We start from the raw sequence: 12,861 nt of genomic DNA on the forward strand, positions 1-12,861 counted from the left end.
AGTAACTCCGCTGTTATGGAGTCGATAGAGAGTAAATATAAATGCCGTAGTGTGAGCTAGTGCTACTCGGAAGCACATATAGGGTAAGTTAGGATCTTCTCTGGAGATGTCCCTACCACATGGAAAGCCATCTTTTATATAGGCACATATTCCATGCCCATGGCGATCTTGGGGGTCAGATTTGGAAGTTAGGTTAGAGTATCCTTTAATTACAAACTCATTTAGGGAAATAGTCTGTCCAATCCCAGTTTCGCTTAAAAATAAAAGGTCTGGTTTAGTCTCCTGTAATTGGGCTTCAACCTCTGGAAGGTTAGAACATAGACCCCTGATGTTGGAGAAGGAGACATGGTAGTAGGGGTCTACGTTGGAAGTTTCAGATCCGGGTTTAATCGTGTATTTTTTATTGAAACTTGTCATGATGGAATTTTGGAGTTTGTGGACTAGGTCGTCAGACTTGCTTAGAGCAGGACAGAGAGGGGAAACAAAGAGAGAAAAGTAACAAAGAATTTTTTTTTTGTAGCACATGATAAGGTAAAGCCGTAACACTTACTCACTAGTATGGCATTGTAACTCATCATATCTCTGGTATCTTATGACTAAATTTCTAAGGGAGTTTAAAGCAAATTAATACACAAAGAATTGAAGTATGCAATTCGTATTAGTTTGCAATTGTGGATTTAGTTTTGTGATCAATTTTTTTTTGTTTGAATTATATGTATGGACATGGATAATAGTTAACTAACATACTTCCCAATTTCTGGTGTGTGTTACCAAAAGCAGTGACAAAACAAATCAGTTACTTCGCTTTTTTTCTCATGCCTATATCTCCTCTGTGCATTTTTTTTTTAAATCATTGAAAAGTTTTTTTTCAGTCTCATTTTTAATTAAGAATTACTGAAATTAGTTTTTTTTTTTCAAAAGAATTATTGAAAACATGTTTAAAAATCTTTTTGAAAGTGCAAATAAAGACCAAGGTTGTGGAGTTGGAGTCAGAATTTAAAAAAAAAAAAAAATTTTTTTTTACATAGTTTTCCTAGTTGCACAATTTAGCAGTTCTTGTATGGTTTTGCTTTTATTTTTGGAGATATATATTTTGTACTGTACTGCAAGGCTTCTACTTCATTAACATATGTCGATCCATCAGCTCATTGCAAATCCTGTCTCGACAGCTGTTTCCATTTTGGTTGTGACGTCACACAGGATCAATGAAAATTCTGTTTTTGAGTGAGATCACTGTGAATTATATTGGATAACAATCAGATTGTAATCTGCAAGTTATCCAGTCCCTGAATCAAATATAATTTGGCAATTGGATTAGTCTGGTATCAATCCAGAATTACAATCTTATCCGAAAAAACAGGTCTAAAATAATTTGTGCTACCACCCTGTGACGGCATTGTATACAACTAATTAATCTAAACAAAGAACTGATTCTGGCTAAAACAGTGTCTCCAGTGATTTGAAACAATTTAAGATTCTGCTAAGATAACGGTGTTATCGAACAATGTCAGCTTGTAAAATGAGACAAGGTGTGACTGTCGCCAGATACATATTTTCATAGAATAGATGGACTTTGGTATTTTAGTCCTGTATTTCAGAAATTGAGCACCAGTTGTTAGTTGTTCATACACACCAACTTGCAGTGAGCGATGCTCTTAAAGAGTGTCATTCTAGTAATCTTATAGCCTAAGTCAGAAGAGTTGCTATTTCAGCAAGAACACCAAATCTTGAGGCCATTTTTAAAAGAGCTGGAAAAGGAGCTGAGATAGCACTTATAACATGGTAAAACGACCTGTTCTTATCGATATGGCAAACCCAGATGTCAATTTTTCAGAAGCGCAATGGATGCAACTTGAAGAACTGGAAGACCTTTAAGCTTCCTTTTCAAGTGACAAAAAAACATCTCACTCCTGGAATGTTCTTGAAAGAGTGGAAAATGTTAGAACATTCCTTATCCAAGTGTAGCGGTCTGCTTGCAGGAACAATGTGCGATTCAATGCGTCAAAGAGAAGTACAAATGCTTCATAATAAAAATTCTACTGGCTGGAGTATATGTAGAATGGAATATAGTGTTGCTATATGAAATTCAGAAAAATGAAGCAAAATCAGCACTTTTATTTTTTTTACAGATTTGAGCTTTTTTCCTAATATTGTGATAGAAGTTTTATCAGAATGGACAAATGTAATAAGAGATGATTGGGGGGGGGGCAAAGGAAAAAGAAAATATATAGCTTAAAGTGGCAACTTTGCCATGGCAGATTTGAAAGTGTGCTCATAGGCATAATACCAAATAAATATATATATATATATATATATATATATATATATATAAAGCTGAATGTGTGTGTGTGTGTGTGTGTGTGTGTGTGTGTGTATGGTCATGAACAGGCTCCTATATGGTTGCTTATTTTAAAAAACTGATTACATATAACGATAGAAAATGTATCGAAACACAGGAATGGGTATGTTTGATCTGGCAGAACGGTGGTTCATTAAATTTGTGGGGTCTGCGTTCGTACCTGGTCTACAAAGTATGGAAATAAAAAATTAAAAAAAACAAAAAACTTTTACAAGTGTTTTTGATATAGATGTACATAAGAATAGAGATGGTATAAAATTGTGGGGTCTGTGTTCGCGCCTGGCCTCCATAGAATGGAAATAGGCACAAACTTTAATAAAGACTTTTCATATCTATCTGCGTAAGTATACTTTGATAATTATGTTTCAGTTTGAAGAAATATGGTATAATAAAATTATGGGGTGTTCGTTTACACCTGACCTCCATAGAATGGAAATATGTCACAAAATTTAACAAGGTTTTTTAATACAGATCCACAGAATATTGTGATAAGTGTTTCAGCGTGAACAGGTATGTTTATCTATTTTATTTTTACTTTCATCATATTTTGCTTTGGTTTTGATACCCCCAAATTTACAACCCTTCCTTTTCATAACCTACCATACTTTCATAAATCAGAGTCCATTTTCTGTAGGCTGTTTTTGAACCCAGTCAATGACGGGTACTTTTGCTAGTATATATATATATATATATATATATATATACTTGTATGTAATATACTGAGTTCGTGTAATCCAGTAAATTTTCATATACCAATAAGTTTTAAGCCCAAAAGAGATAACTTAAAAAGTAAGCAACAAAATTATCATATTTCCTAATTGAGCATTAACGTACTGTGTAAACAAAATCAAGACTTCAAAAAAGGTGTTGATAGCAACAAAAAGTGGAAACAATTGTAGCGTAAAATGAAATACACTTTTTGTTGCTATCAACACCTTTTTTGAAGTCTTGATTTTGCTTACACAGTATATATATATATATATATATATATATTTATTTTGTTTAAATTTTATTTGCTCTATCAAGTATATCGAGCTATTCTCTTTTTGGCTGGGATTTCCCTCCAAAAAAATATTCTGTAAGATTCGATACCACATGATTAATCTGTGTTCCTATTCACCTCAGGATTCTGATTTTTATATAAGAGAAAAGAAATTAAGACTGTACGTTGAAATTTACAATCAAATTTATTGTTCGACCGGATACTCCAAAAAACAATTTACAAATTATTTTTTGGAGCATTCAGTCGAACAATAAATTTGATTGTAAATTTCAACGTACAGTCTTAATTTCTCTTCTAAGTTATACTCTGTGTGTGTATTGAGCTTTTTTATTTGGTTGGGATTACTGGTATTTATATTAGACTAGCGGAGGTATCCGGCGTTGCCCGGGTGTTTAGAGGTGTGTGTGCTCGGGCAGCCGGGGGGGATCAAAACAAAATAAGCAAAGTAATAACCCTGTTTAAATATATATATAAAAAAAACAATGTTAAAACTTCTTAAAAAAAATAAAATAAAATAAAAAAACAATGTTAAAACTTCTTAAAAAAAATAAAATAAGATAAAAAAACAATTTTAAAACTTATTAAAAAAATAAAATAAAATTTTTATTTTATTTTATTTTAAACAATGTTAAAACTTCTTAAAAAAATAAAATAAAATAAAAAAAAACAATGTTAAAACTTATTAAAAAAATAAAATAAAATAAAAAACAATGTTAAAACTTCTTAAAAAAATAAAATAAAATAAAAAACAATGTTAAAACTTATTAAAAAAATAAAATAAAATAAAAAACAATGTTAAAACTTCTTTAAAAAAAAAATAAAATAAAATAAACAATGTTAAAACTTCTTAAAAAAAATAAAATAAAAAAAACAATGCTAAAACTTCTTTAAAAAAAAAAATAAAATAAAAAAAACAATGTTAAAACTTCTTAAAAAAAAAAAAAATAAAAAAAAACAATGTTAAAACTTCTTAAAAAAATAAAATAAAATAAAAAAAAACAATGTTAAAACTTCTTAAAAAAAAAAAAAAAAAACAATGTTAAAACTTCTTAAAAAAATAAAATAAAAAACAATGTTAAAACTTCTTAAAAAAATAAAATAAAATAAAAAACAATGTTGAAACTTCTTAAAAAAATAAAATAAAATAAAAATAAACGAACGTAATGCAAACCAACGATGTTAAATATTTTTAAAATCGGAAAAAACAAAAAAGAAAACGCGAATGTGATAGAAAAAAAAAAAAAAAAAAAAACGAAAACTTAAAAAAAATCTGAAAAATAAAAACAAAAAAACAGCGAATGTGAAAAATGGCATAAATAACCTGTTTCAAATCTTTAAAAATCGAGAAAAAAAAGACATCTCACATCACAATTTGAACTTACAATTGTTAGATAATGACGCAATACTTTAATGAATTGAGCTAAGAGGACGTTGACAAAATTAGGTTGTTTTTTTAAATATTTAAACTAATTCAAGTTCCGACGTCATTTGCGCAAACTATCTTGTCATGAGGGAACGGTTTTTTACTACCCCCCCACCCTGTGTACAAAAATGGCCAGTTTAGGGTGAAGGAATTAATGTTTTTGGCCAATTTTTTTATATTTGTCGTCCAAGATGTTGAGCTTGAAAATGATACCAATCTTGTGAAAATCCGTTTGGAGGTATGTGTGTGTTAAAAAAAGAAAAAAAGTTTTAGTAGAAAGGTAGGATTGAACCCCGAAGCCTTGGCGTAGAGGTGGAAACAAAAGCCGACCACTTAACCATCTCGGCCACAAGTGAGAGAAATTGGTTAGCGTGTTAAGTTAAGGATTAAGGGTGAGTCAAAGAGGTTTGATTGACAGGTAGTTGCTTAATGAGGTCATCGCAGGAGCGTCACAATGACGTGGCAGTATTTTATTTACTGCGGGACAGCTTTTTGGGGTTTGTTTACTTTGTTTAAATGTGGGACAGTTTTCGCTTCCTCAAGATGATGGTGGTGGGGGGGAAACCAGCTCCCCATTTAAGGGGGATGATCCAAATGGAATAGCAATTGTCTGACATAAGGAAAAACTCCACATTGATCAAAAGCTGATTGCTTTCTGGACGTGAAAGCCGAGAACAGCAACGTTTCAATTAGTTTCACTTTATTTATACTTAAAAGTCAAACAAACAGGCGACATGGCGAAATAGCGCTATTTTTATAAAAATTGATGTAAATAAATCTAGACACGATGTGCGTTCGCAAATCCTCGATATTATGATTTAGACGGTATATAAAAAGTTTTAAGACATAGTAAGCCTCTTGAGAATTGCGGCGAAAAAAGCCTTTGCGAGACATACATAAAATGATCACACATATTTTTCCTTTTATATATATAGATAGACTAGCGGGGGTACTCGGCGATGCCGGGTGTTTGGAGGTGTGTACGGGGGGTGAGGAAGAATGAGCGAAGTAATAACCCTGTTTAAACTTTAAAAGAATCGGTAAAACAAAACAAAAAAAACAGCGAATGGACGTAAAACTGCTTTAAAAAATCGGAAAAAAAAAAAATGAACGTGTTTGGAAAAACAAAAAAAAAACACAGCGAAAAGTGAAAAAAGATGGTATAAATAACCTTGTTTCAGTATTAAGTTTAAAAATTGAAGAAAATATATATCTGATTACTCGGATTGAACCTGCAGTCTTAAGATAATGACGCTGTCATTTAATCCTATGCGCTATGGACGCGTGGGCGAATGTAGGTCAGTTTTTATAATATTTAAACAAATTCAAGGTAGAAAAGGGTCTGGTTGAGGGTTGAAGGAATGAATGTTTTTGGTCAATTTTTCGATATTTATTGCCTCAAGTTTCGAGCTTGAAAATGATACCTATCTGGCGAAAATCTGTGGTCTCTGTCGAAAGTTTTTGCGAGACATACAAACACACACACATTTTGTTTTTTATATATATACTAGCGGGGGTACCCGGCGTTGCATGGGTGTTTGGAGGTGTGTATGCTGTTAAATAAAAAAGAAACCGGGGGGTTGGGGGTTAAAGTTGGTAGAACCGAACCCGAAGCCCTGAGGTGAAGTTTGAAAATAAAATCGGCCAGCCAGAATCAGTTATGGAAAGATGTTTGAATTTATTTAAGTCAGAACCAAATTGACAGGTGCGCGCACGGAAGTCGTAGAGCGTTACGATGACGACGTCAATGACCAGGTTTGTTTGTTATAAGCGAAGTAAAAAAAGAAAACGTTAAAACTTAAGCGGGGAAGGGGGGAAGTAATCAAAACATCAAAAAAAACCCCACAAAACTAACGTAAGGCAAACGAACGATGAAAACAGAAAAACGAACACATGAAAAATGGCTTAAATAAGCCTGTTTCGATATTAAAATTAAAAAAAAATCGGTGGGTACCCGGGTGTTTTTGGGTGTGTGGTTGGTGATGGATAAGCAAAGTAAAAAAAAAACCCAGAAAAACGAACGTTATGTGAGAAATCGCTTAAATAACACTGGTTCAATATTTAAATTAAAAAAATCGAAAAAGAAAGACATCACACACCACAATTCGAACGAGCTAACGCAGCGTACATGAAATTTAGTCAGTTTTTCAACTATTTAAAGTAAATCAGGTCATGACGCCATCTGGCGCATGCGTAGAACTGGCCGTCGTCACAAGAGGATTGTTTTTGTTGACCTCGGCCTGTCAAAAATTGTCGATTTTGGGGTGAAAAAATTAACGTTTTTGGCCAATTTTTCGATATTTTTCGTGCGAAGGATGGAGCTTCAATATGATACCGAGTTTGTGATTTTTTGTTGTGTCTGTCGAAAGTTTTTAGCGTCACACAAACATACACACATACATTTTCGTTTTTGTATATATACTAGCGAGGGGTACCCGGCGTTGCCCGGGTGTTTGGAGGTGTGTGTGAAAACTTCGGGGAGGGGGGGGGGGGTAAAATTAAAAAAAATGTTTTGGTAGGTAAGTATGAGGATCGAACCCAAACCCTTGAGGCAAAGTTGTAAATTAATAAGTGTGAAAAGAAAACGTGCGACGTTAACCATACTCAACCGCAAGATGCAAACTGAAACACGTTTAAATTTATTTAATTACTTAAATTAGCAGGTGCACGTTTTAATGACTTAATCAGGTCAACTTTTGACTGCGGGGTAGCATTTCATTTAGTGCGGGAATGCTTTCCCCCCCCTTCCCAAGACGTTGGGGGTAGGGGGAAACATCATAGGAAACCGCCTAACCTACATGGGGCGAGCGAAAACTGTTGAATATTTATCTTCCCGAAGTCGAGCAAATTAAATAGACAGGCGAGCTCCATTGTTAACTGTGAGATATTACGATTTACATGTGATATAAAAAGTTGTGAACCGACTGACCGCTTCTCTGAAAAAAGCTTTTCTTGGACATACACAAAAAGCGAACATACATTTTTGCTTTTATATATATATATACTAGAGGTGTGTGGTGTTAAATAAAAAAGAAGCCGGGGGATGGGGGGTAGGATCGAAGCCGAACCCCTGAGGCGAAGTTTGAAAATAAAATCGGCCAGCCAGAAATGAAAGATGTTTGAAAGTCGTTGAGCGTTACGATGACGACGATGACGATGTAAGCATTGTTATAAGCGAAGTAAGAAAAAACGTTTTAATTAAGCGGGGGGGGGGGGGGGAATAAAACACAAATTAAAACAGAAAAACGAACGAACGTTATGTGAAAAATGGCTTAAATAATACAGGGTTCAATATTTAAATGTAAAAAAATCGAAAAAAAAAAGAAGGCATCTCACACCACGATTCGAACCCAAAACGTTTAGATAATGAACCAACCCTTAACTACCTACGCTAAAGCGGCGTATATAAAGTTTGTTCGGTTTATCAACTATTTAAAGTAAATCAGGTCACGACATCATGACGTCATCTGACGCATGCGTTGTTGACCCTCCCCCCTGTCGAATCTGTCTAGACATCTCTCTCTCTCTCACTTCGTCTGCCTTACTCTAAAGACTGGAAAATGGCGTCAAGCTGTTTTTATTTTTAAAAACTTCATTCGTTAATATTTTTTGTAAGCGTATTTTTTTTTTTACTTCACATGTTTGGCTTATTATTTTTCGTTTAACTATCGAGTCTAACTATTTTGAATGTGGTAATAACTTTGGTAATGTTGCCATAGCGTAGAAGTTCATAGTTTAGCTTTAATTAATTTTTTTTTACCGATAACAATTGTAAATTAAGACCGCCATTAGAGGTTGCTGATGTCAAGATCGCGTGACATGACTCAGCGGGTTTTAAATACAAGTTGACCCAAAATAAACAGCCGCGTGTATACTTTATGTAGAAGAGTTAGCGGCCGTATTTTTTGGGGCAGTTATAAATCGATTTAAAAATATGTAATGTTTAACATCAAAATGTCACTTTTTTTTACCCCCCCCCCTGCAGAAAATCGATCAGTTGACGCACTTCTGATGGTCACTTTGGGCCAATTTTTCGATATTTGTCGTCCGGAACGTGGGGCTTTCATATGAGACCAAGTTTGTGAATTTTTGTTGTCTGTCGAAAGTTTTTAGCAGACACACAAACATACACACAAACAAACACACATACATTTTCACTTTTATATATATATAGATACTAGCGAGGGGTACCCGGCGTTGCCCGGGTGTTTGTAGGTGTGTGTGGAAAAACCCCGAAAAGTGAAAAAAAACAGGTGCGCGTTTTTGATCGACGTGACAGCGATAGCTATTCAGCAGTTAGCATTTTGTGAGGGACAGTTTTTAATGAGGTCAATAAATCGGTTTGTTTGTTTTTAAAAACCCGCTCCCTGTTTATAAGGGGGAACGTCTCGTCTTGAAATGAAAGCTACCGTCTGATATGACGAAGTTGACATTGAACAAATGTTACTTAGCTCTCTAGAGACCACTGGCTTTCGGCCAGTGATTAGAGTCGAGTTTCGCTTTTTTTTATACCGAAAACCGAATGTAACACGTGCCGATGCGCGAAATGTTGAATAATTAACATTTGAAAGTCAATAAAATTAAATAGACAGGCGAGCTCCGTGGTTAACTGCGAGATATTACAATTTATAGATGATATAAAAAGTTTTAAGAAGTTGTGAACCGAGCGAGCGCTTCTCTGAAAGAAGCCTTTTGTGGACATCGAGGAAAAGCGTACATACATACATTTTCGCTTTTATATATATAGACTAGCGAAGGGTACCCGGCGTTGCCCGGGTGTTTTGGGGGGGGGGTAAAAAAAAAAGTAAGTATGAGGATCGAACCCTTGAGGCAAAGTTGTAAATTAAAGTGTGAAAAAAAAAACAAAAAAACGTGCGATGTTAACCATTGCCTCACCGCGAGATGCTAACGGAAACGTGTTTGAATTTATTTAATTAGTTGGATTTAGCAGGTGCCCGTTTTAATGAGTTAATGAGGTCAACTGCGGGATAGTATTCATTTACTGCTGAACGCTTTTTTTTCCCCACCCCCAAGATGTTATAGGAAAAAGACTAACCCACATGCGGCATGCTTCGTTGTTAACTGAGATATTACGATTTGTATGCGATATAAAAAATTGTTAAGCGAACGACCGCTTCTCTGAAAAAAGCCTTTTGTTGACATACAGAAAAAGCGAACACACATACATAAATATTCGCTTTTATATATATATATATATATATATATATATATATATAGATAAGACGATTAGTCAATTTCCTTGACTCATGGGGTAAGTTAATTTAAAAAGAATTAATAATTTACTAAAAAAAATCTCAATTTGAATTTTATTAATCCATTTTGAAGTTGATTGTTTCATTTAGAAGTTGATCATTTTGAGGTTTTCCGATTTGAAATTGATTGATCCATTCTCAAATTGATTAACTTTGTCACTTAAAAATAAGTCTGTTATTATCATTTTGAACTGGGAATGGTATAGTCTAGTGGCAATGGGATTATTTAGTTTTCATTCTTGATTTTGTTCAGATTCGAAGATGTGTTGAACCATTCATTAACTGCCGAAAATTACTGTTGTACCCGTCTTCGCGTTTTCTTTTTTTTTTTTTAGTCTTATTCTCACTCTTCCTGTTGGAGGACGATTCTTTTGCAACACGTTAAAAGGATTTCCTGTTTTATGTTAGAAATGATCTATTTTTAGGCTTTCAAGGTTAAAGTCAAAGTTTTGTTGTTGAATATTTGTTTTATTAGTTAACTAGCGGGGGCTACCCGGCGACGCCCGGGTGTTTTGAGGTAAATCAAAACTCGGAAGGGGGGGGGGGGTGTAAAATAATAAAACAAAAAGTTTTGGTAGGTGAGTATGAGGATCGAACCCGAACCCTTGAGGCGAAGTTGGAAATTAAAGTACGAAAAAAAAAAAAAAAAATGTGCAACGTTAACCATTGGGCCACAACGACATACAATGGAGACATGTTTGAATTTATTTATTTAACTATTAAAAACAGGTGGCCACAATAAAAGTTAACTCTGCTACTTCGATTTGACCTAATTAAGAAGGTCAAATAGAAGTCATGCAGTTAACTTTTGCTCCGACGCAGTGTTTGGGTTTGTTTACCCAAATTTGACTTTTTTTCCTCAAAGATGTTGGGGAGGGGGAAAGCAGCTCCCAATTGTCCAGATTGAATAGCAATTGTCTGATATACAAGATTGATCAAAGCTGATTGCTTCTGGACGTTTTCCGGTGCGATGCCGAGAACGCTCGTTAGCTTTGAATTAGTTTCGCTTTTTATATGAAAAAGCATAATAAACATGCGAGAAGGCAAAATAGCAATAATTTTGTAAAAGTCGACATAAATAAATCTATACGCTACATGCGTTCTCAAATCCTAGATGATATTATCTATGGCCTATATAAACAGTTCTAAGCAATAGTACCCCCCCAGCGTGTGCGAGAAAAGCCTTTGCGAGACATACACAAAATGGTCACACACATTTTGCCTTTTCTATATATATATATATATATATACATATATAGAACATTACCATTGCTTATATTAAGTAAACACTGCATCTCCTTTGATTTCATTATTTTATATATATATATATATCTCGCTAGATTCAGCCACTCTGATGAGTCGTAGATGGCGAAACATGTGTCAGTGGATAATTATATTTTAAAAAAAAACCCAAAAAACTGTATATATATTGGAATACCAGTAAAATATGAAATTTATAGCTTTTTCCCGTTTTTTCTTTAATTCTTTTTTCCATAAAAACTATCTTAAAAAGTTTGTTTGATATGTGTCTTTAGTCCCCTCTTGTGATGAGAAGCGTTTGGCTTCGAAATGCCATAACCTGAAAAGATTTCCCTATCCTTAAATGTTGTATTCCCTTTTGAACTGATAGCATAAAATTTCATTATAAATTTTTTTTATCCCTTTGTTATCTTAACTTACACTCAACCAGCTTTATAGAATATGAGTTTATTTATCATACAAGTGAATCTTAAATGTAAAAAATAACATACATCAAAATTACAAAATGCTTGAATAGTTATGGAAAGCTGGTATATGGCGCTGCAGAATAGATTTCCACATAGGGGTCAAGGAGTTGAAGATATCAAAGGAATTAGAGTCGGCATCCTAGGAGCCTTGAGTTTTACCATCCAACTCGGCAACCCTGATAAAGACTAATTCTGTTATTTTTATCTGTATAATTTAAATTTTTATTGCATATTTTACAATAATGTCCTTTTCTTATATTTTATTTCAATAAATAGTTTAACAATAGAAATACTGAAGAACAAGTGATGGAACTGATTTGCTTTTCTAGTAGTAGACACACAAGCAGTTAGGAAGCACATTAGCAAATTATAAGGAAAAATATTTTTAAAATGCATAAAAACGAATTAAAAACGGTTTTCTTTACAAGTGTTTATTGAATTGAAATGGCAGTTTTACAATGTCTAAAGGTTTTCAGTCTTTCTCAGCTATGGCAGTAAGGTGAGCTTCTATCTCGGCTTCTGCTAATGTTCTGAAAAGAAATATTTTTCATTGATTAATAAAGTTACAATTTTTATGAACGTGAATTGTTTTGTTTGCATACACACAAAAACGAAAAGTATTTATATACAGTTGCATTTGAATAGAACTTGATATTCTATCGCATTCAGAAGTTAACATCTGGCATGTGTTTGATTTGCAGCATATCAACCATGGATTGAATTATGGCAAATAAACTTTTTAGATCTAATTCGATAGATAGGATTATTATTTATATATTATTCCTAGAATATATTGCTTTTAGAATTTTTTTTTTTTTTTGGAGATAACCTTTAAATTGATAACTATTTTCTTTAATTGCAAATATTGATTATTTTAAGTCCACTTTGATTTTGCAATTCACCATGTGGTTTCAGCAAGATGGAGCTACATATCACACAGCACATGATACAATCAATTTACTGAGAGAAACATTTGATAAAGAAATTTCATGAAATGGACCTGTCAATTGGCCAGCTTGTGATTTAACTCCATTAGATTATTTTCTTTGGGGATATGTATAGTCCCACATGTATGC

At 33.5% G+C, this 12,861-nt stretch overlaps 1 protein-coding gene across 1 annotated transcript in view; it reads right to left on the bottom strand.

Annotated features, from left to right (window-relative positions):
• Positions 1-12,200: 12,200 nt before the first annotated feature.
• The window catches only part of LOC145260543 (proteasome subunit alpha type-6-like), a 38,742-nt gene continuing 38,081 nt past the window's right edge, over positions 12,201-12,861 (bottom strand). The window contains exon 7 of the mRNA XM_080118765.1: positions 12,201-12,315. Within this exon, the coding sequence (XP_079974891.1) occupies positions 12,258-12,315 (58 nt within the window). The 3' untranslated portion in view covers positions 12,201-12,257. The remainder of the gene's footprint in view (positions 12,316-12,861) is intronic.

The sequence above is a fragment of the Euprymna scolopes genome, chromosome 36, assembly GCF_053919585.1.
Source record: "Euprymna scolopes isolate OS-2025 chromosome 36, ASM5391958v1, whole genome shotgun sequence".
In the NCBI taxonomy this organism is placed as follows: Eukaryota; Metazoa; Mollusca; class Cephalopoda; order Sepiida; family Sepiolidae; genus Euprymna; species Euprymna scolopes.